Source organism: Clupea harengus, chromosome 8 (genome assembly GCF_900700415.2).
Source record: "Clupea harengus chromosome 8, Ch_v2.0.2, whole genome shotgun sequence".
Lineage (NCBI taxonomy): Eukaryota > Metazoa > Chordata > Actinopteri > Clupeiformes > Clupeidae > Clupea > Clupea harengus.
In genome coordinates, this window is record NC_045159.1 from 2,983,408 (window position 1) to 3,006,763 (window position 23,356).

The window sequence follows — 23,356 nt, forward strand, 5'->3', positions numbered from 1 at the left end:
TTACCTGCAGGAACCCATTGTCGGATACCACACTCCAGTGCACAAAAAACACAAAGTAGTTTAATACCAGTACACACCAACAATACTACACTTTAGAATATTTTTTTATTATACAACAATTATAAGGCAGATGTATAATTGATGTGATCTTTGGTGATTATTATAACAATCTACAGGGCAACAAGGCCTTCAGTAAAGTTTCCCATCAATTGTGATTAAAAAAGCAGCAGAGTACCCGTTGACTACCTTGATATTAAGCCTACACTAGAATCGCATCCAGAGTATAATGATTAAATAAATCATCACAGGGGAACACCATGGAAGGTTGAGGCAATGTCCAAAAGTTGTGAGCCTGTGTCCGCCTGTTCTCCGCCTGGTAGGAACTCCGCAGAAAGCTCCCTAAATGTGCTACACACTCTGCGATTGTGAATGTCCCTTCTGTGGATTGCATGTTTCCATTGATGTCTTGCTTCACCATAGAGCACAACCAAGGACCTACGGGAGAGATGAACATAAACACTCACATCCCTTTGATCAAACTGTCCGCATCCTTCATCCAGGCTCATTGTCAGAATGGTATCTGAGAGTAAGTTGATGGTAACTAGTCGTTCTCCCCATAGCCAGCTGTCATCAAGGTGAGGATCAATAGATGACCCTCTCTGAGGATTATAGTCCAGATTACATTGCTCCACTGGTTGAAATGCATTAAGCAGGGGTTCTTGATTCATTCGGACCACCAGTTTTTGACTTATCGAAGGAAGGCCACAAAAGCCTCCAACACGTACACGCCTCTTTTTGAAGTTCACTTTGGGACCAAAATCCTGAGGAATTAAAACGTTGAAACAGAGTTAAGAACACATAGCAAACAAAAATGGCTATGATAGCAAGTTGGTATGTGCTCCTAAAACCGGTCATGAAAAAGTGTTGAATGCTATAGATATTTCAGTAAGCATAATCAAACCACCAACCTGTTTCGTCCTTCCTGACTGTGATTCTCTCCAAATGTCTTCATCCATTTTAGACACCAGATCCCTCTCCTCCTCCTCAGTAACGAAGTTTTCCCGTAAAAACACTCCAGGGAAGGGAAATGATTCTTGAACCCCATTCACACATCTAATGGCCTGTCCTGATAAGGGATTATATGTAAATTCTTGTGAACCCTGAATAAAGACATGGAAATAAAGGTTACGGTAATTTTACAAGAACGCTGCTGGCTAACGATATCTAAGTTTGCTAGCTAGTTATCACTGTCATGATGTGTGCCACGTAAAACAAATGTACCTTTGCAATTTCATTCGCAGTCAAACCAAGTTTACCAACTGCCTTCTCACAGGTTAGACATGTCCTTATGCCTTTGCAACCACATACAGAGGCACCCCTGAATCCCAGTGAAGCCATTTGCCATTTGATGTTTGAAGAGTAGCCGTTCAGCAACGCTACAATCTTCCTGGCAGGAACAACTGAACGTTACCATTAGTTCCGTTTATGAAAATGTCACGAGAGAAGCCGCTCTGACAATTCAGTGAGCGCGTGTAAGGTACTTATTGACGCTATCAAATACAGTTTTTCTTCAACATGATTATCAACCTTTTAATGCAAGATCAACAGAGGGAGTAGTATAAATAAATAAGGCAAGGCGAGGCAAGACAAGTTTATTTATATAGGATAGCACAATTCATACACATTGGTAATTGAAATTACTTTACTAAAATAGGAGATTAAATGCATTATAGAAGAACACAGACAAATAAGTGGCCATGTGTCTCCTTTATCCTGCCCCATTAAAATATGAAAACTGAACCAATCAGATCAGATCACAACAGTAATAATATCGGAGTCACGCTTTTCCCTGGCATCACATGCTTTTCATAAGACACTGACAGGCATATTTGTCAAGTTACCATGGCACCATACATGAGAACATCAGAGGGGGAAAAATGGGATGTCCCAATACAATCTTGCAATACATCACAATTAAAACAATAGATGGACAAATAGGCCTAGGTCAACCCTTCCACATGCTAGTTGCACCCAAGCAAGAATCAAACAAAACACACTGACTGTAGAATAATAAGTAAGGGATAATGTATTGTCCGGAGGTCATTATCCAAAAATAAATCCCGACGGGGCGAACAACACCCCGACGCGCAGCGGAGGGGTGTTATTTCGTCCTGAAGGGATTTGACCGACGGACAATACATTATCCCGCTTATTATACGGTTACTTGCCAATAATATAATAAACAAGGCAGGCCTGGTCAAATATAGTTATAAAACTATACTTCCTGGTTGGAGGTCGTGGGAGGTGAATGTTGGTTTGTCTGTGTGTCTATGAGTTCCTCTTTGCAAATTTCAATATGTTATGGGGAAACCCTGATAAACCCCAAGACAGAACTCTGGGGTCAAGTAAGAATAGAGGAAGTTCTGTCGGAGCATAGACAGACTTTCCTCTAAATAGGGTTGCTGAAGTGAATGACTAATTTGACATTAAATCTGTGAGTGGTGTTTTATCCATATTTGATTACGATGGTGCTACAAAATCATCAAAGTGTACAAATCTGAGATGAGACTCCTAACTTCTAGTTACATATCCATAGCCTTTTATTAGTTATTAAGGAATTTAAAGAGCCTCCAAAGTCCCAAATATAACACTATTTTGATTCACGAGGACCTGCCTTGAGCGTAGTGAATCTTATTGTGTGCTCATAAATGATCACGTGTGCATACAGTACATATCACAATCCATCGAAAATATGGAGCATGACATGGTTTACATTTCTGTTCATGTTACGTTACCCCTGGGAAAATACACAAATGTGAAACATATGTCTGTGCCTCTGTGAAGGGTAGTTCATGGTGTTGTCTAGACATGTCATGGTCTTTTGTGCCTTATGAACGCCTCTTTAAGCGAATTTGTGTTAAACAGAGTGACATACAAACCTTACTGGAGAGTTTTTCACAGGCAGTTCCCTGATGATCAACTAGACATTTGTTTTGGAATTGTGCATATACTTATTAATTAAATAAAATGTAACTTCAAACATCAGATTTGTGTATACACAGGGACTTAGGCGGCAACCCAATTACTTGCACATGTTTGATATTAATGTGGAATGTTGTGAGCAGCATCTATGTAAAAATAATGATTCGTTACAACATGTAAACAGTACAGCAACTGAAGAAATTCTCAGATAGTTGCATAAGACACAGCATAAGACCTGTCAACCTATCGTCATACGTGAACTGCTCTCTGTCTGCTCCCACTTTCAGCTGAAAGTGATTGTTTGTTAATGTTTGAGGAAGTAGTGGAGGTGGATATAAATGAGCAAGCTTCACTTGTGGAAGGCATGACATTTTAAGGTCACGCCCTCATATTATAAAACCTTTGTCCGTTGAATTCCTGTGCATTTTTATTTCTTGAGGCACATCACTTTTGTAGTAGGCAACAGCATGGAGCAATTCTACATACGCCATGTGGAAGTTCTGGGTTTTGAGAAAAGATTTTTTCCCAGTCAGCACTATGTAAGTTGTTAACTTGTTGTTTAACTAATTATTTTATTACATACATGACTTATCTATTTGGACAATATGTAATGTAATGTACATGTTTAGCATGTTTCTCGTTGAATTTTTTTAACACTATATCATGTATTGTGTTCATTTTTATGCATGTTATACAGGTTTACATGCTCTTAGTAAAGTGGAGTGATCAGTCTGAAAAACTGATCTATAGAAGGTATCCAGAGATGCACGAATTCCATGTAAGCGCAGTAAAATACATTTTACAATATATCATTCTTAAAAAACAGAACAATAGTGTATAACTTAATAGTGATATAACATCAATAAACAATTTTACACACAAAACAATTAGAAGGAAGTAAATGCTTACCAATGTCCTTTTCTTTGGTTTCAGAAAGCTCTTAAAGAGATGTTTCCTATTGAAGCAGGTGATATTGATGCAAAGGATAGGATAATACCATCATTACCAGGTAATAATTTTGAAGTAAATCAGTAATGAAATAATCTGAAGAGTATTATATGCTGCACACAAATGTTCTTTTGACTTTCTTTCTTAAGTCCATCAAGGTGAATGTGGTTAAAATGTTATGGCCTGTCATTTTATTTGTAGTTGTTTTTTATTTAATTTTTCTGTGCATCCATTATCACTATTAATCCGCTCATGACCACACTATTTATCTGCTCATGACCACAACTTCACAATTGTATTATTGTATATTGTATTGACTGAATACATTGAACAAGAACAGGAATCAAGTGAAGAATTCTGTAGTTCTGTTTTTTTCTATCATACAGGAAGCACCTGTTGTCTGGCTAGTATCTAATCATATCTTTGACAAATGAAAGTGAAATAACACAACATTTCAGATAACATAGTTTACTAAAAAATATACAGTTAATGCGTTCACCAAAATATGAACTTTCTGTTGAGTGGTTTCCTACAATTGCTCACCAAATGTTGATATTGAACAGAACTATTGGGGTGCAAACCTGGGATTTTTCCCACATCTGGCACTTTCAGTTCCCTTAAAGCATTCAAACTCAAATGATGTATTGAGATTATCAGAAAAGGAAAAGGGTACTTTTTGTTGGACTTTCTGTTTTGCGCAAGACCATTACGAAAATGTGTACTCAACTGTGACAAAAAGAGAAGTGGTACCTACCTTGAAAACACAGACCACACGTTTCGCTTTAACCACATAACAGGGCATCACATTCAAAGAACACTTCCATGTGCTCATACACTGTTAAGACATTGACTAGTTATGTTTAATGTTCATTTATTCACAATATACAGCACCAAAGTGGTTGGACAACCTGAAGGCAACCGAAACAAGACAGGGCACCCTGGCCGAATACTGCACTGCTCTCATCAACCTTCCAAGAAAAATGTCGCAGTGTCAGCTAGTGCGAGATTTCTTCGAAGTCAGACCAGAAGATGAGACTCCCCCTGCACCTCACCCGTGTGTATATCTTTCAGTTCAATTGACACAGAAATAAAAACTGAGTTATCCATTGAGACTGCAGTCAGATTCTCCTCCATGGATCCCAAACTGTTCATTACTTTTTTCAGGTTCAAAAGAAACGAAACCTATGTATTGTCCAAGGGTCGGCAAAGAAGCAACACCTCTGGTATAGTCTTTTTATGTAATTTTAGCCAACAGTTATTATATACAACTTTTATACACTGTATATACTATGATATACTATTTTTAGTATATAAACAGCTTTTAAACAATTCCCAGCCCTCACTGCTATGGTGTCATCTAAATGTTACTTATCCTCTCTTTAGAAATTACTGGCCCAATTATGCTTGACAGCTACCGGGTGACTGCAGACTTCAACAAAAGTTCCAAATATGAACTCAACCTGAAGGCAGGAGACTTGGTGGACATAGTAGAGAAATGTCCTAATGGTACGTGTTTTTTTTTCTGTAAAACTTTCAGCTCTGTCAGAACACTTCATGCCCTAGGATTAGAGTTAGATGTCTTTGGGATTAACCAAGTTATGCATACAATAAGAATGTTTATGACATGAAGCATGAAACAAGAAGCTTGTCTCATCTCATAACATTTTCCATCTGTAGGTTGGTGGTTCTGTAACTGCGAGGCCACCCGTGGCTGGGTACCAGCCTCCTATCTGGAGCCCCTCGATGGTCCAGATGAGTCTGAGGAGCAAGCCCCTAACTATGCAGGTGTGTTTGCATTAAAACAAAACTGAATTAGGACTGAATACATGGAAATTATGTTTTATTAATTAACTCACAGTGACAGTGATTATAAATGCTTCTGTCCTACAGGTGAGCTCTACATAACTACCAAAGCATACAAGGGTGCAGAGGAAGATGAGCTCACTCTTGAGTCTGGGGAGATAATTGATGTGATCCACAAACTTCTGGATGGGTGGTGGGTGGTCAGGTAATAATTTATATATCTTTGCATTTTCAGGGAAGTGTTTCACAGAGAACATTTTGTCATTTCTCTGCTGTTTGTGTAATGTTTGTTTAACCCATTCAATTTTACTTGGGCAGGAAAGGGAGGGAGACAGGATATTACCCATCTATGTTCTTACATAAAATCGAGGGGGAGAAGGAAACTGAAGCTGAAAAAAGTGTGGTTCAGAGGAAGACACCACCACCCAGGAGGTAGCTATTGGTCAAACTTCCATTTCATACATTTTGTTCCATTGTGCCTGGCAGATTCTGTTCCATTGTGCCTGGCAGTTTCTTGATATTATTTGTAGGCCTACTCTTCAACACACATGCACAATACCGATACATATAACACGTTGTCATCCAGATAAGCTATATAACTATGTGTGCAGATCAACTATTCGCAACATTAACAGCATTCATACAAACGGACGCCAAAAGATCAGCCAAGACACTTACCGCAAGAATAGTCGTCGGTACATAAAACCGCGGGGGAACAACTCACCTCAGCTCCGCACGCGCAGGAGCTCGACAAAGTCCCTTCTGCTCGAGCGAGAGGCTCACAGAGGTATAGTTTATAGCAGTTCCAAAAACAGTTTTCTAGAAATAACACATTACTTTTCAGTAAGGTAATATTATAATTAGGATTGTGGGTATACTTGTAGATAACATCCCCACGCTGAGACCATCAGGCGATGATGAGCAGAAGAAGACTCCCGTCATCCCACCACGGCCCAGTGCACAACTCATCATGGAGCGCTGCACTGAGAACACTCGCAAGAAGATGAGCATCCGCACGCCAAGCTGAACTGGATTTGGCACTCTCACTGCACATTCTGTGTCACTTTTGTATACCCAACATACAACTATCTTCACTGTATAACAATGTATTAAACTTGCATACAAAAGGAGATAATATTGGTAGCCTAGCCTACACATAGGTGTTCCGATATTTGTCTAGCTTTGTGAAAGCTTGTTTTCTGCCTCACAAAAAAGTGTATTGCGCTGCTTGGTTTTGTGTGTCTTGATAAGCTATTTACAAACCTTTGTTCACTTCAACTTCAGACATTACTTGAAATAAATGCTCACTTTGATGTTGACATCACAACATGTTGTTAATGGCTGGTACTTGTTGCTACTTTAAATATGACAAAAATATCTCATACAAATGTAATTCGCACAGACATGCACACTGACTTGTTTTCGTCTCTTTGGCCTTTGTCTCACTCTATACACACGTCTGATATCTGTGATGCCTCCTAGAGGTTCCAATTGGCATCGTTTTAGAAAGGTCATAGTTTAAATTGTATCACGAGGACACTGTCATGGCTGCCTCCTTGATGAACATGGCACAGAGATGTTTACATCTAGTGATATTAAAATCGCCAAATTCACAGACGTTTGCTGGAATATTCAGTCAAATATAGTTGTATTTAAGTAGACACCACTTCTGTGTTCCACACTTTCTTTGAGAGCATATTTCTCAGCACAACTTGTGAGTAGTCTTACATTACTAGGGTTACCGTTAGTTTGTTCAGAGACATTAGCTGCCCAACTTCCATATTGGCATTGGACATGCAGCGATTATCTTTAAATGTCATTTGCATACGTATTTCAGTTAAGCCTTGTGGCTAATACAACTGACTAGGGGTCATGCTTGCCTTAAACGCCGTAATAATGCGTCTCAATGACACTGATAAATAAATTAACGACATTGCTGGTTACATAATTTAGAAGGGGCAACCTGAAAGACGCTGATCCCGTTGACGTATGTTGTATTCTATTAATGCAGAAATAATAACTATGTATATGTATGCCCTGTAACATAACTCCTCTTATTATAAAGTCTCTAGTTATTCATATTCTCCACTCCGCAGGACATTGAGGCGATGGCACTGGTGTGCATTCGTCTGTCTGTTCGGCAGAGGTTTCCTCTGAACTGCCGAGGTTACGCCACACCTAGCAGTGTACCAAAGAGAAGGGAGACGAAGAACGACAATCCTATTTTCCAGTACGTTAGCCAAAACAAAAAACCCAATGACAAAGTTTTTGTCTGGGGATTTAGCTACACGGGAGCTTTGGGTATCCCCAGTTTTGTCGTCCCTGACAGTGGCAGGAAAAAGCCCCGAAAGTATCAACTGACACCTTACCGTTTAGATACAACAGAGAAGGTAGGCCACCTTCCTCCATTAACTTCCTCTTAATTGCATCGTTTTAGCTAGAAATGTGTTTTAAAGGGCTTGACTCATATTGTAATGTAAACAAATGTGTCCTTGGTTTGGGCAGATTTCCTCAGCAGCTTGTGGGTATGGCTTCACTTTACTTGCATCCTCCACATCAGATGTCATAAAGCTGTGGGGTATGGGGCTGAACAAAGACTCTCAGCTAGGGTATCAGCGTACTCAACATGACAAACGTAAGAACAGAACTCTTATGCAGCAACACACATACCATATGCAGTAGTTCTAAGAGATGATTAAGAGGTGAATCCATCTATTGTCATTGGTGTTTCATTACTTCACAGATAAAAGCTATGACTACGTGCTGGAGCCTTCACCTGTGGCTTTACCGCTTGCTAAGCCCCAACAGACACGAGTGGTCCAAGTATCGTGTGGCCGCGCTCACTCTTTAGTGCTCACCGATTCAGAGGGAGGTGAGGAATGACATGCATGCAAGCAATATCTTCAGACAAGATTATCCAATGAACACACATTTATGGTTTGAAGTGTTGACAGTGGGGTAACAGTCCTGCTCATCAGTCATCAACATGGTCAGTAGGATCCTTTTCTAATTGACCTTTCCTTCCTCATTGATTCTTTTTACCACTGTAGTATTCAGCATGGGAAATAATGCATATGGACAGTGTGGCAGGAAGACAGTTGAAGATGAAGTCTACAGGTATAATCTTACCATTTTACCTGATGTTGTTACATTAATAAACTGAGATTGAAATTTAGAAATACAGTACCAGTCAAAAGTTTGGACACACCTTCTCATTTTTTGAGACGTTTTTTCTTTACTTTTTTTATTTTCTAGATGGTAGATAACACTTTTTTTGTTTAGTACATCATTCCGTATGTGTTCTTTCGTAGTTTAAATGTCTTCAGTATAAATCTACGATGCAGAAAATAATAAAAGTAAAGAAAACACTTGAAAGGTGTGTCCAAACTTTTGACTGGTACTGTACATACAGTTGTTTATCCACTCATTTCTGGTCTTGCATGGCCCACAGCTTTAACTGACACTCAGTCCCTCTTTCTTACAGTGGCAGTCACACTGTGCACCAGATTGAGGGCTTTGACAGCAAAATCATCCAGGTCAGTGCTGCCGTGGCTGCTTATAAGTGTTTTTTATTTCATGACTTTCTGTATTGTTGCTTCTCTCCTGTACTTGCATGTGGACCTCTTTTGCATCACTAAAGTGGTTCCTGCCATGTTTCTGCTGTAGGTGGCCTGTGGGCAGGACCACAGCCTTTTCCTGTCAGAGATGGGAACAGTATATGCATGTGGGTGGGGAGCTGATGGACAGACAGGTAGCTACAGATGAACCTCTTTATACACACACACACACACGCGCACACACACACACGCGCACACACACACACACACACACACACACACACGCGCACACATCCTTGGCAGGGTTTCATTACATGCTTCCTTCACTAAATAGAGATTCTTGTCAACAGGACTTGGCCACTACAACAAAGTTTCTTGTCCTGTTATGGTCATGGGAGACCTGGCAGGGGTGAAGGTCCAGCAGGTGACCTCTTATGGAGACTGCAGCCTGGCCGTGTCTGCAGACGGACAGGTCTTTGGTTGGGGTAACTCTGAATACCTGCAGCTGGCCTCTGTCACGGAGGGCACACAGGTGAAGCTTCATTACAGGACTTTTTGTGAAGATATTATTGGTAAACAACAACCCTGTTCTTAGCAGCATATGTGTGCTGGTGGTTTTTTACTCACAGCTAAGCTCCCCAAGGCAGCTTCCTCTGGAGGGTGTAGGCAAAGTGCAACAGGCAGCATGTGGCGGAACACAGGTGGCCATACTAAATGGTAAGGGGTCTGTTTGCTCTCTTTTGTAATGGTGCACAAAAGGCTTTCTTCACTCAGTGTTTACATGACAAACCAAGTGGTAGAGGGGGTACGTGCACATACTTATGTGTATTTAAACAGTGCTGTGTGCTCTTTCAAAGACATTGTTATTATCTTGCTGACCTTATAGACCCGCTCAGAGACTAGCTTTCAGCACCTTTGTTGTGATTTGCAACTTGCTGTCAAGTGCCTAAAATAGGGGTTTTGTCATTGCAGACCAAGGCGAGGTGTTTGTATGGGGTTTCGGTATACTTGGAAAGGGTCCCAATCTGTCAGAATCCTCAACCCCCGAGAAGCTTCCACCAACTCTCTTTGGCCGATCAGAGTTTAAACCTGATGTGAAGGTCACACGCATCCATTGCGGACTGAATTATTTCGCTGCGATCACAAGTATGTGTCGGCACTCAATTACTTTTGTGAATGGTGTTGATGATTTATGATGGCTTTATCTTCATATGCAGAGTTACGTGTATGTTTTGTTGTTTTTCTGCAGGCCTTGGCGAACTTTATGTATGGGGAAAGAATGTCAGAGGATGTTTGGGTATTGGAAGGCCAGACGATCAGTATTTCCCATGGCATGTAAGTATTGGGCTTTCAGTCAAAGGTGTGGCTCTGTGGTGTGAAAGACATTACACTGCCTTTACAATATTGATCCAATTTCTGAAGGTGCGCTTAAAAGTAGCCCCTGAGAAATGTAAATTAATTCATAGCAATGTTGGGGAACATTGTTTTCTTACTGTTTTTTACCAAGTGAATTATTGCTGTTTGAGAGAATGTTCTGAAAAACTAAATCTGGTTTCAAATTAACTAACAACATCTAACAATGAAGGTTTTATTAAATTAAGTAGAAACTGTTGCCTTTCAGGTGACGGTACCAGGGCATGTGGTGGATGTGGCATGCGGTGTCGACCACATGGTGGCCATGGTAAAGTCTCTGATCTGAGGGAGAAAACATGGAGACTTCTGCAGAGATCCATCTTGCTTTCTTGTCAGCTTCTGTTCACCATGCCTGCCTGGAATCTGACTGAGAGGGACACCATCCCACTCAACGTGGCTTCCATTCTGATATCCGTCCTTCAGGAGCGTGTACAGCACAAGTCAGCAGCATGTTGGTTAGACCTTGTTCTGTGATGTGATCGTGGATCTACTACCAGAAAGTCTACAAATGTTTCAAAGAGGACCATCTTATCCTACAATAAGGTTTCTTTTGCACAGACAATGACTATTTTCCCAACATTGTTTGGGCAGTTCAACAAATGCTCCCATGACCGCCATCTGCATATAGTATGTACAATTAAATAATGTGGAAAACATGTCTGTTTTAGAATTTGTCACCTTAAAATAGTTCACACGGTGTTTAGTGATCAATTGAAAGTGATGAATACCAAATGTTGGTTTGTCTGTGCCAATTTGGGTTTGTTAGCTCTGTGATGAGATTTAAATGTTACAATTAAGATAATGCATAACCATGTTTGTAATCATGTCTGTCTCTACTCAAAAGCCATAAGTGTCACTACTTGACTGAGTTGTAGAGTATGGTTCCCTCTGGTCTAGATAGATGTCTATGGTGATGGCTTGTTTTTTTATCCTAAATCTATGGATCTTAATGATAGATGGGAGTTGGATATGTTCTCTATCATCTTTGGGACATTAAATATCTTTCTGTTGCATCAAACATGTAAATGGCAAAGTCCTTCAGAAAAGAGTACATGCTTTATTTGTACCAAAGTCTTTCTGCAGACCAAAGTCAGATTGTTTTATGTCCATAAAGCAAGATGCAGTCTTTTGAAAAACAGAACACAAATGAAAATGTTAGGCTACTGAAACTGAGTGATCATTGTGAACATTTTGAAATAAATTCTGAAAGATTAAATGAACCCCCTAGACCAATGGGGCTTTATCCAGAGTTTATATGAAAGTCAAAAGACAGGTAACAGAATCACTAGTTCTAGTTGAAACGGTAGAACACTAACTAAGGTATATCTAGATCTGAGGCGGACACATTCTGAGCCAGTAGGTAGTCTTGTATATTTGCTGAGTCCCCAGGATCAGTATTAGAAATTCCACTTAAGCAGGAAATAGCATCAGATTACAACCAAAAGAAAACTAGTACACAAAACAATAGGCCTTCTAAGCCAAACACACTACAGGCTGAAAGATTTTTTTTTTTCAGAATTTTAATTGTCAGAAATGTCACCCTTTTAAAGTTAACATTGATAAATACTAACAAATACATGGTTTCTGCTAATCCAAGCTAACAGAAGAGGAAAGCCTGTGTAAAAACAAAACCCCGCTATGCTTAAGACCAACAGACATAACACCTTCTTGGGATTCCTTCAAGGGCAATTTCCCCCATTTTTCACATCAGAACAGTAAGGTCTCTCAGACAGACCTTTCAATAAAGTGCAGACCAGTGGGGCTTGAAGGCCTAAACTAACGCCAGTGTCAATGACACTTGACTGAAACTAACATTCAACAAACAATCAGTCACCACCTCCGCTCTTCTTTGCTAGTATCACTAGCTTTCAAAAGTTCAACAGTTGTGGTAAGGACTGGCAAGAGGCGAAACATGGTGTGGCACATTTTTCCTAAAGCTAAGAAGGTGAGTAAACCAGTTTGTACAGTACATTGCACTCTTTATGTAAGTCATAAATGGAACAGAAGATTAGTGAAATAAAAAGCATCATCATTCTAACAGCAGTTAAAAAAAGCACTAAAAGTAAGCCATGTTAAAATAATTCTCACTCAAATTTTTTTTTTACCAGAAGCAATGCAGACAGAAACTGATTGTACCTGAATACAAAAACACAAAGTTAAATCTCAACATTGCTAATTGGCAAGGAAATGTGAACTTCAGGCTTGCTGCCTTGCCCCCTCCCCCCTCCCCTTTCAGACCCTCCCCTTCCCACGCAAATGATCATGTCTCGTGAACAGAACAACAGAAGCTTATTCTACACATGGTGACAACACAAATACCATGTTTCTGAGCTACTCAAATCCTCATGTCACTGCCAGCACCTCAGAAGCACTGCCTTCAATTGCACTCAGAAATGTTGAGCTTTAGACAAGGTGTCTGTTTAAGTCTAAAGTGTCTTGGCACTGAGAGAGAGAAATCAAAAGGAAAAACAAAATGGAATCTCAGTAATTGTGGTGTACATTCTGTGCCCATCCATCCCTGTGGAGGACCAATTACTAATACATCGCGGTTATAGAGGGAAGAGCAGCGGTGAAAATACAGTGATGGTGGAATAGAAATGACCCAGACTAAAAGGAACACCAATCGGCAAAGGCAGTCAAGGGCCCACAGCGCCCTGCATAAGAGTTGGAGAAGGGGGGAGTAAGGGAGGTCTCTTTGCAGTGTCTCGCGAGTTGGTGTGTCAAAGAAAAAAATACACAGGTCTGCATCTCAGCAGGACTGGTTACCATGGTAAAGTGGCATGAGAGGAGCAGGAGTGGATCAAATGAGGGAGCGCACGGAGCACACTGCAGTCACCCTACCTCGGGTCCATACAGGAGTGGATACTGTTTAGGCAGGCAGTGGGATGGCCGAGTGGAGTGGATATTGGCACAGTAACTGTAAGCAGAACAGGGAGGGCTCACTGCTGATTGCGGAACTACAGCCAAACACGCTACGCCCACCATTACCCTCCCAGAACAAAAAAAAAAAAAAAAAAAACCCTTCCAAGGTTTATTTGCTCTGATCCCTCTCCCCACCCTACCCCACCCACAGCAGACCACTGGTAAGCTCTTGGCACTTTTAAGAGTTTGAGATAATAAGAAATCAATATGACAGAAAGGACAAGACACTGTCATCCATTTGCATGACCTTCAGTGTCCCGCTCTCTCATTGGTCCTCAAGGCTCCAATCACACTCTGGATGTTCTCTTCTGGGACCTGTAAAACATCAGGTGGTTGAAGGTTGGGAAAGTACTATTCTCATGCAGAGCCAGTAAGAATTACTGTAGTTGTTAATCTGTTTGCTTATAATGGAGTGACACTAGGTGGTACTGTATGAAATGTTTTTTAATAATGTCGTATAATATGTGCCAAAATTATAGAGCTCTCAAGTACATTCATTATGACATACAATCTTTAAACTTAAGTGTAGAGAGCATTAGAAAAACATTGGGTAAAACTTTGTTCTATGTAAAGGTAGAAGGGCTGATGTATTACTTACAAGGGCATGGTCAAACTTGAAGGTACTAATGTAGTAGGCTGGAATGTCAGCGGTAGCCAAAGGTTCAGATATCTGCGCAACTATACCACATTCATCTGAAACATGGCCACAGAAAGACATGGGAATGTACTTGAAACCATTGGAAATATTATGTGATACAATTTCTATAAAATCCAAGCCAAAGTAACTACCATTTTGCTTTTTTATTCTTCAACTAAAGAACAACTGCACAATGAGAATTGAAGGTCATTCTTAGAACCATCATATTTCCTCCAAGTAATGAATTCCTACTCACCAAATCCTAATGGTTGACCTCCGATGCGGACCATTTTCCAAAGCTCTCCCGAAGCACTGGTAAAAAGGACATTATTGGGAAACCTGAGGGAAGAAAGGGAAGTTCAATTCATGTAATAGATTCAGCATAGGTCTGACAAAGACAATTCATTACCACAATGTGTAAATGTGAAGAGGTACAATATAACCATGTCACATGCAATCTTTACATATAACCTCAGGCTCTCTAATGGTCATTTCCAGTTCATTCACCTTCGAGTAGTCTGCTCATCCATGACGAGAGAAATATAGCCCTCTATAAGCGAGAACGAGAAGAACCGGATGTGTCCAGAATCGTCACCAGATGCTCCTGACTCTTTCACTCTGGAAATTTCAAGTAAAAAAAACCCCCATTATATTAGAGACCACCCTCATGGCCAATTATTGGATGGCTCATCACAAAGGAAGCACTCAAGTTAGATTAACATCCGATACATTTTTCTCAACCTCCCCTTTCCACGGCTCTCAGTCAGAGCACCAGTCTCTGCTGATGTAACCAGCAGATGGATTTTTGGTGGCTGTCCTATGTGAAACAGTAGAAGAGGTGGCGCAAGGGTCCTTACCCGCTAGAGTAAAACATGACGTCCATGAGGAGGGTGGCCACAGAGGGCAGTGTGTCAGGGTCCAGGCTCGTCACGCAAAACATGTTACTAGGGCTGGATAGGGGGTGAATGATGGGCCGGGGGACTGCAAAGAAAGGTGAAACTGACAGTTAGTCAATCAGCATCAACCCAGCAATGCAAATGCAATGCACTGCACTTAAAATGTTTTTCCTGCACAATGTAATCTCTGCAAATATGCTTAGGCTGTTATCTGAATAATTTGTTTTGCCCTGACTAAAATCCAGATCATCGCTCTCTGAGCATATTCCCTGGAGCCCCTAATAGCTCATACTGCAAGTCTGCTTTGAGACAGAGGAACATGTTGATATAATTGACTAAGCGGTCACATTTGGATTGGTTGCAGATTCTACGCTTTTTATTTGGTTTAGAGAGGAAGCCTGGACTGAATGTGTGGGAAAGAGGTTTAGTGGCACAACCAGGGGTTAAAGTGGACCAGACAGCCAGCCACTTGGGGAAAAAAACCGATTGACCACTATTCATCTGGAAGGATTTACATGTTGCCTGGATTTTTTTTCACCTTTATCACTGCCTGTCTGCCCAAATGCATCTCTCAACTGGCCACAACCAGTAGCATTTGATACAGAATGTTAAGAAATTGCTGGAAATAAAATGAGGCCTTCATAATTTGAGACGTAGTGTAAGGAATTAGTCTGGTCAAAGGTTTTCCTTCACACCACTCTGGGAGCTGTACCCGGCTAAGCTGCATATTCAAACTACCCATCCCCCAACCTCCTTCCCAGTCAAGAGTTCCACAACCATCCAAATACCAGTTTAACCCCTGGTGACAACCATAAGGTCAGGTGTAGTATTTAGAAGTTCTACACTCAACGGCTCAAGACTGAATGCTCAACAAAGATTCAAAGTTCAAAGTTCAAAATACTGCTTTACAACAGTATACTGGGCTCAATTACTTAAATATTTCAGGTCGTGGAGATAGATTAGATGAATCCTGTAAACACAAGCTGTACATAAAGACATAACTTAGCTAGCCCAGTTAGCTTTTTCCGATGCAGAGACACCCACCAAGTTTTGGCTTGACAAAACCATTTGTGACCCCTGTGCTGTTGGCGGCTACCGTCTCTCCATTCACAACCCGTAGGAGGGTGAACTCAGAGGATAAAGTGTGCATGACCATGGGTAAATCTCTCTCCCGCACCTAAGAACAAAACACAAAAGCAACAATTAGCACCAACAGCTGCAGAGGCGTTAATTTATTTACATGCATCCAATTAAAACCTTAGTGCTAGCTAGTCTGTTAAGGATGGAGAAAAGTAACATTAGTGGTTCATAGTAGGTCATTGCCTTCTTACTCTCACAGGAAACTAACTCTAACTGGATATAAATGTATAACTCTAAGTGCAGATAAGCTAAGTGGGAAACTTATTTCACTAAGACAGAACATTTTCAACAAAAATGGTGCTTTCAGCTCAAACTGTTTTATCTGTAAAAGCCTGTGGTGCAACTTGTCCGGTTCAAAAGAACATTAAAATGTGAGGTAAAAGCTAACCTCCTGAAACATATTACACACTACTACACTACAGCCACAGTCAAATGCCTAGTGCGTCATTTGTGTGTGTGTGATACTTTATTTAAGTGCAGACGATCCAAAGCAATTACAACTGCTTTTTTATTCCAGATTAATGTAAAATAAACGCATATCTAGACAACTACTGCTTACTTGAGAACACAGCTAGCTCTGTGCACATATGATACCCAGATGCGGCAACACTTGAACATGTGACAGTAGACTCTTCACTGCTCTCTACAAAATTTTCATTTTTTTGTTGCCTTGACAACGTGTGCAAAAGGAGCAAATCAGAGTGGGAAAAAAATGAAGAAAAAGATCCTTTGGGCTGGTTGAGTCAGCTGAAGAGGAGTTATTTTCAGGGCCATTCCTAATGTTTGTGCTCAGCATTCGGGCCAGACCCCGCTATTTATATAAGCGCTATGACGATGAGAATAAAAGTGCCTCAGAGTGTGTGTGTGTGTGTGCCTCCTGCAGCCCGGGCCGGCCCGGCCGATGTGCTGAGAGGCAGGTCATTTCCTCTCCTTCTCTAAAGCCCTATGATTATTCCCTGGCTGGGAGCAGCTGGCCTGGAACATGAACAGTGTCATGAATGTTACCACGAATTCCAGCAAGAAGTTGATCCAGAGCTGATCCTCTTTACATAACTAACCCCAACCCCCATCCCCCAGATTACCATCGGCTGGACATTTTATTTTAATAAACAGGCCCTGGTACTCTGAACGACTTGTGCCTTTCAAAGACAAAACAGCAGAGTGACTACCCTCTAGCAGAAATGATGGCTGGGGTGACGAACACTGCAAACAGGAGCCATCCACAGAAGCAGCAACATCAGGCACTAACAGAAGTTAGCCTCTAGCTTCATCAGCACTTTCCACATAAATCATATGAGTTTAAATACCTTCAAACAGGCCAGTAATATAACAGATTTATCCTCCCAAACAGTTTGGTTTATAATCTAATCTGCATTTAAACTCCAACTCACTGCCAGAGTGACTACTAAAATCTACCAAACTAATATAAAACCTGTAATTAAAACAATATGTGATGCACAATTGGACGTTAGCACTTTTACATTTCTACAGTAAGGATCTCCGATATATTTATATATAAGCATAGCCAACATACATATATCATACATTTACCAAGTATATATGACAACAAAAGAAAAGTTCTGGGTGAGACTTACCAGTATGAAGTCCGTCTGATAGGTAGACAACATGAACACAGAGATGTTGTGGTCCGCCAAAGGGGCAATCACTGACTTGGCAATTTTAGTCACTCCAATTGGCTGAGAGCTAGTGGCACTGCCACCTCCAGATACCACATTGAGAGCCAACCATGTAGCCTCTGCAACACTAAGGTACTCCGACTGTGGTAGCTCTGAAAAAATGAGAAGATGTCAGTGGAGTTGCATATCGCATCTTTTACATCCTTATAACTCATGGTAAACAAGGTAATTGTTTAACATATCTACAGTCTAATTATCTTGCAAATATCCCCATTATATCAAGATGAAGCTAAATATATACTGTCTATTCAATATGTTATATTAACATTCTTATAATTACAGAGTAAATATTACATTAATATAATACGTTGATTGGATACTAGTTAAATGCTTTGGTTTAAATGTTTGGCATGACCAATGCTGTCAGTACATAAAAGCTGTTTCACTTCCAGAATGTTGTCAGAAAATATGACATCAAGGTAGACATCTTAAGATAACAAGGAAAATGCATTAAAGAGGTACTGCACACTTAAACATTTTTTTGAGCTGTAAATTAAATGACTGTACTGAGATGAAACACATCAAAATGGGTTGGAAATTGGTCAACACACCATCTACTGTTTAAAATCATTCTGAATTTTTAAAGGCTGATGCTGACGTAGAGTTGACCGTTTTGGACTTCTGTATGTACTGAAATGGGTGGCCCAGCTCCCCCAGCCCCGGCCCGTGAGTGTGAGTCTCATTTTCATTTGCTGATTGAAACATCACACAAATCATTTTTTGTGTGCAGTGGATGGAGTTAGAGCTGTGGGTGAAGTTACACTTAAACAGATTCCATTACTGTGGAAAGGTGGTCATCAATCCAAAAAAAAAAAATCTGATTCAAACTTTCAACCAACCATTCTAGACCTGCATCTATTTCACAACACCAGGTTTCGTGTAACCATGGTGACCAATTAGGGTCACCCTGGCAACCTGTGTGTAATGACATGGATTCACTCACTGAACCACAAAACTAAACCACTGATAGCTTGCCCTCCGTTAACCTATAATGGAAAAGGGAGACCTGATGTGGCAATATATGGTCAAATCAAGATGCAAAAAAACTGTAAGGAATTGTATACAATTTACTTCCTTTACTCTCTTTTACTCCGTTTCAATAATCATCACCTGTCTAATTAGTTATTTTGTTTTTAGGCATACTTTATAAATATAATCATAATTTTGGTATTTGGAATTAGAATTGATTGTTTTTTATGTAAATGTGTCCCTTTCAACTGATTTGGATATTGTTTCTCTTTGTGTGTGTGTGTGTGTGTGTGTGTGTGTGTGCAATGTTTTGTCAGAAAACCCACCTTTGAAGCCCTCTTCATCAACAATTATGGTATAATCCTCTGGAGTTTCTGTAAGACTAAAAAATTTACACCTGTAGAAGGAAGAGAGGAATTCAAATGAGTATGACATACATTAATTCAACACTTGAAAGGGTGCCACCCAGTCATCTATAATTACAGTATTTTATTATAGATCAGAGCTGAGACCTTTCTGCCAAAAACGCGGCTAACAGAATATTGGATCATGATCGGGAGACACACAGCACAGAAGGCTTTGATGCCCTCGCCTTGTGGCAGACACAACAGAGGAGGTCAGATAGCTCAATCGTATCCCCTTCCACCAATGATGCACTGACAGGGCAATCAACACAAGCCGTTTTGTGAATACGCCGATGTCATTAAAGGAGAGCACACAAAAACACAATACAGCATTGTCATTTAAGGCATTCTTCATCTGAAATCATTTGAGTATGCCTACATATCCTTAAAACAATAAGACTGACCTAGACTCCTCCATATCTCAGCTAGATCTCTCTACACTGGTCTAGGTCATCTGATCAGCATGTAAATGTTGACATGGCAGAAGTGGAGATGTTTTTGCAAACACTCCCTCTGGGTCCACCTATACAAACACGCCTGAATGCATCCCAGCAGAGATGCCCAGCAGCTGCTGCCGACTCTCATGCTGATCGTAAAAGCTGAACTGTCCTTAAGTTACTGGACCAGTATCTGTATCTGTACAGCCGCATGTTTCCATTTAATGATGAATGATCGGTGCTGCACAGGAGACCGAGGAAAAAAAACAACTTGGCAATCAAGGTTTTACTTCTTCCAAGGGTTTGAAATGTTTTGGGGATTTTTCGTATGAGACTGTAGTAAAAATAGAGTACCTCAGCAGAGGGCTGAGACTACAAAGGCTCCTCTTTGTGAATATTGCACTTGCTGTGACTCACTCGATGCTTTCATCCTCGTCACCCATTTTAAATCGGCTCCTAATCATTTTTTACTGAAATGATGTTGATGATGGCCTAGAGCCAACTTGTAGCCAGCTGATTTTACTTTCAACAGAATTTCATGAAAAGTTATGAAATTTCACAAACACCCCGCTCAATTATTATCGTATGGTCTTCTGCTTAGCTGACCGTGAAGCACCACACAGGCAGATTGACTGCGAGCCACTGTAAAAAAAAAAACTAAAGTGGCCATCAACATTTTGAACAGCAAGCAATGTTCATGACACCTCCCCCTCTGTTCTGTTTACAGCCGTTGTTCACATTCTACAGGAATATGAGACCCTTCACACAGAAACACTAAATAAGTTAATGTGAGGCAATGTGATCTGAACAGAGAGGAAGTTAATTGTATGGGGGTGACGGCAAAAGCTACTGTGGTGTGATCAAACATAACAAAACTGTTGTTTATTCAAGCATATTTCTACGGAAATAAATAAAAGCTGGCTTCTGGACACAAAGTCAGTGGGATCTAACAACGCACATCAACAACCCTTCTGTAATGTGAGGATTTTCACATTTAAACATACAATCAGCGGCATCATTTATAGCCAATCTACAACCTTACAGTAAATATGCAATCTACAATTAACAGTTTGTGATTCCAAGTGACTTATCAAGCTTAATCAATGAACAGCCACCGAATACTGATGATGGGTTTGCACACAGCTAAATCTCTTTGTTACTTACATCAACCGCTACAGTCAACAGAATAGCACCATCACCATGCATTACAATAAGCAACATGGGTCAGTTGGGCGTAGTATAGTTTAAACTGACACAGCTTATTTCACTGGACTCAATATGACAGTTGAACGTGGTTTCTGACCATAAAAAAACAGATCCTCATTACAGAAAATACTGCTCATCAGTGTGCCTGTTTCTTTCATAAGTAGTGACAAAGCTTCTTCTAGTAAATTCTGTGGCCACCTTACATGTCAATAATAACAGAACGGGGGGGGCGACCTCATGGACACCCTAAAAACTGCAAAGGTTTTACTGCAAACTGCAAAGGTTTTGCTATGTAAATGATGGTTGCCTTCTTGACATGTAGCCACTAGCTGCAAACTGTAATCATGGCCTACACAAAGTAGCACAGGCAACAAAGTACAATCATTAATGATGAAGGGAAAAATGTAGGCTATTTTTGTTATAAACGCTGGTTTTAATCGAATAAGACAAGAAAGGGTTTTCATTGTAGACTGCACGTCTGACAGATGAGTTAACAAAAACTAAAGAATTATCAAAACACAGTCAGTAGGCCTGAGCTAGGCTGCTTTATGGATAACTTTGACAGTGCATATCTCGCGGGACTAATGCCTTTACGTATGTAGTCTTCAAACGATTAACAAAGTCAACCACCTAGAATAAGCAAAAGGACTCGTTAATCTTTGTACTACAACGGTAAATCATACGCTAAACATGCATTTGTAAGGCAGAAGCTATTTCGTTTATCGCTGCAACATCGAGTTTGAGAGTCGACATCACGGACTGCGTAACGTCTCACGCAGCCGGTTCAACTTCAATTTAAAGCAACCACCACCATGTAATTTTACAGCTATGAGAAAAACAACCCGACAGGCATAAAAACACACACACCCCTTTCTCGTCGAAAGAAATGCCAAACGAGTCAGACATTGTACGAACTACAGACACACAAATGTGCAGTTTCAGCCTACTCTTAGAGTTTAGATGTCACGAAGATCTTGCTTTAAGTAGGCCTAAATGAGATAAAAACAATTACATTCCAAATAAAAACTACATTGCTTAAGGCGTTACGTAGCAAGAAAGCATAGTTCCAACACGACCCTTCAGTAGTTCATAATCATGTCATCAAATACACAATTTAGAATACATTATATTTTCCTATATACTTGCATTTTGCATTGTTAACACAGATAACGCTACTTACCTTGTTTTAGAGGGCAGGAAGGCGAGTTTGATTAATCCGTGGGTGCAAATCTGGATGCCCTCTTTAGCTATACTGGCTACTTTCAAGCTATGTTCTAAAATGTGCAACTCCATCTTTTGCGTCTTCTCATTTGTGGAACATGTACAATATATAAATGTATTGTCCTATTTTAAAATGAATGAATAAATAAATAAATAAATAAATAATGGTGCTCGAATAAGCGAAGCTAGGAAAACCCTGAAACGTAGATAGAAAGGCAGTGCAAAGGAAAAGTTACCCACTAAAGGAAAGGGAGACGGAGAAAAGCAGGGTGAAATGAAAAAGCACAATGAGGTAAACGGGAAGGGAGAAAAGAGAGTTCTGTCGGCCCCCGTGTTTCCACTCCGACAGAGATTGGAACGGTCCAGCAGCTGGTAACAGTGAAACAAACAACTTGCCACTCATACTAGTGGGCGGACCTTCGTGTTTGTTGGGACTTGTAGTTTAATTGAGTTATGATGTCATTCAAGCTGACTAAAATACCCTTTCCAAACAAAAAACTTGCCCTTACTTATTTTGTACATTCAAGATAGCTAATTTACCAGGTCACGCTGATTGTGTTTCACGCTTATCTGTATAACAAATAACCTACCATTCGTCTGATTTAATCACACAATTGTAGTTGGTACACACAATGACAGCTAGGCCCAGGAAAGATAATAAACCTGATAAGAAACTCCGTGGAGACACAGAGTTGTCCTTTTGGACGTGCAATTAAATCAAAGCCACAACTAATAGTGAGGGCCCAATCAACAAAATGAAATTTCAAAGTAAAATCAGTAAGTCAGTCAAATTCAGTAAAGTCAAATTTGGTGAAGGGAAATATAACAGTTGGGTGCGCCCCTCTAAACAAAACAATTATGTTGGCTGTCTGAAGATATATTCTTTGAAATACATGTCAAATTACTTTAATATCCAGATAAAAAACATCAAAATGTATTCTGCGAAATACAAAATGCCATTGTTGGATAAACTTTTCGAAAGCACATTACTTCATAACACACCATGAAAAAGAAACACGAGAAAACTGAATATTCTCATTTCTTTCTTTAGCGATTCTTCACAATGTGTGTATACTGTGCGTTTGGGTTAATTATTCACAAAGAAAAGCAAGCAATAACCCAAG

The 23,356-nt window shown here is 40.2% G+C and overlaps 4 protein-coding genes across 6 annotated transcripts; 2 read left to right on the plus strand and 2 right to left on the minus strand.

Annotated features, from left to right (window-relative positions):
* Positions 1-88: 88 nt before the first annotated feature.
* Positions 89-1,483, minus strand: alkbh4 (alkB homolog 4, lysine demthylase). Of its 2 annotated transcripts, none has more exons than XM_012821996.2 (3): positions 1,282-1,483; positions 969-1,160; positions 89-821 (listed from the first exon to the last, which is right to left on the minus strand). In XM_012821996.2, exons 1-3 carry the CDS (start codon positions 1,396-1,398, stop codon positions 303-305), a joined length of 828 nt encoding a protein of 275 aa, XP_012677450.1. In that variant the 5' UTR covers positions 1,399-1,483; the 3' UTR covers positions 89-302. The 2 variants fall into 2 exon arrangements, with proteins under 2 accessions (XP_012677450.1, XP_031427378.1); XM_031571518.2 differs by having other exon boundaries at positions 969-1,126; positions 1,282-1,422.
* Positions 1,484-3,401: 1,918 nt separating this feature from the next.
* On the plus strand, positions 3,402-7,060 carry ncf1 (neutrophil cytosolic factor 1). The gene is made up of 11 exons (XM_012821997.3): positions 3,402-3,521; positions 3,680-3,760; positions 3,916-3,991; positions 4,819-4,984; positions 5,095-5,153; positions 5,314-5,436; positions 5,608-5,715; positions 5,821-5,938; positions 6,052-6,165; positions 6,345-6,520; positions 6,618-7,060. The coding sequence occupies exons 1-11, from the start codon at positions 3,450-3,452 to the stop codon at positions 6,758-6,760; spliced, it is 1,236 nt and encodes a 411-aa protein (XP_012677451.2). The 5' UTR covers positions 3,402-3,449; the 3' UTR covers positions 6,761-7,060.
* A 130-nt stretch (positions 7,061-7,190) lies between these two features.
* rcc1l (RCC1 like) lies at positions 7,191-11,919 on the plus strand. Of its 2 annotated transcripts, none has more exons than XM_012821994.3 (12): positions 7,191-7,447; positions 7,830-8,123; positions 8,239-8,368; positions 8,477-8,605; positions 8,784-8,850; positions 9,218-9,269; positions 9,400-9,484; positions 9,641-9,822; positions 9,920-10,007; positions 10,263-10,436; positions 10,540-10,625; positions 10,912-11,919. In XM_012821994.3, the coding sequence occupies exons 2-12, from the start codon at positions 7,842-7,844 to the stop codon at positions 10,987-10,989; spliced, it is 1,353 nt and encodes a 450-aa protein (XP_012677448.1). In that variant the 5' UTR covers positions 7,191-7,447; positions 7,830-7,841; the 3' UTR covers positions 10,990-11,919. The 2 variants fall into 2 exon arrangements, with proteins under 2 accessions (XP_012677448.1, XP_031427379.1); XM_031571519.2 differs by lacking the exon at positions 7,191-7,447 and adding an exon at positions 7,490-7,720.
* Positions 11,920-13,590: 1,671 nt separating this feature from the next.
* castor2 (cytosolic arginine sensor for mTORC1 subunit 2) lies at positions 13,591-22,614 on the minus strand. Its single transcript, XM_012821995.3, has 9 exons — positions 22,192-22,614; positions 19,291-19,361; positions 17,894-18,087; positions 16,203-16,335; positions 15,120-15,243; positions 14,770-14,880; positions 14,519-14,601; positions 14,224-14,318; positions 13,591-13,940 (listed from the first exon to the last, which is right to left on the minus strand). Exons 1-9 carry the CDS (start codon positions 22,302-22,304, stop codon positions 13,875-13,877), a joined length of 990 nt encoding a protein of 329 aa, XP_012677449.1. The 5' UTR covers positions 22,305-22,614; the 3' UTR covers positions 13,591-13,874.
* Positions 22,615-23,356: the final 742 nt, after the last annotated feature.

Coding starts and splice junctions, on each gene's coding strand:
- alkbh4 (XM_012821996.2), bottom strand. CDS start 1,398: ATGGCTTCACTGGGATTCAGGGGTGCCTCTGTATGTGGTTGCAAAGGC. Junction 1,161..1,281: donor CTGCGAATGAAATTGCAAAG/GTACATTTGTTT, acceptor GTCTTTATTCAG/GGTTCACAAGAATTTACATA. Junction 822..968: donor AGTCAGGAAGGACGAAACAG/GTTGGTGGTTTG, acceptor TTAATTCCTCAG/GATTTTGGTCCCAAAGTGAA.
- ncf1 (XM_012821997.3), top strand. CDS start 3,450: ATGGAGCAATTCTACATACGCCATGTGGAAGTTCTGGGTTTTGAGAAA. Junction 4,985..5,094: donor ACTCCCCCTGCACCTCACCC/GTGTGTATATCT, acceptor TACTTTTTTCAG/GTTCAAAAGAAACGAAACCT. Junction 6,166..6,344: donor AAGACACCACCACCCAGGAG/GTAGCTATTGGT, acceptor CTATGTGTGCAG/ATCAACTATTCGCAACATTA.
- rcc1l (XM_012821994.3), top strand. CDS start 7,842: ATGGCACTGGTGTGCATTCGTCTGTCTGTTCGGCAGAGGTTTCCTCTG. Junction 8,606..8,783: donor GCTCACCGATTCAGAGGGAG/GTGAGGAATGAC, acceptor TTACCACTGTAG/TATTCAGCATGGGAAATAAT. Junction 10,626..10,911: donor ATCAGTATTTCCCATGGCAT/GTAAGTATTGGG, acceptor GTTGCCTTTCAG/GTGACGGTACCAGGGCATGT.
- castor2 (XM_012821995.3), bottom strand. CDS start 22,304: ATGGAGTTGCACATTTTAGAACATAGCTTGAAAGTAGCCAGTATAGCT. Junction 16,336..17,893: donor ATCAGACGGACTTCATACTG/GTAAGTCTCACC, acceptor TTTTGTTCTTAG/GTGCGGGAGAGAGATTTACC. Junction 14,602..14,769: donor GATGAGCAGACTACTCGAAG/GTGAATGAACTG, acceptor TTCTTCCCTCAG/GTTTCCCAATAATGTCCTTT.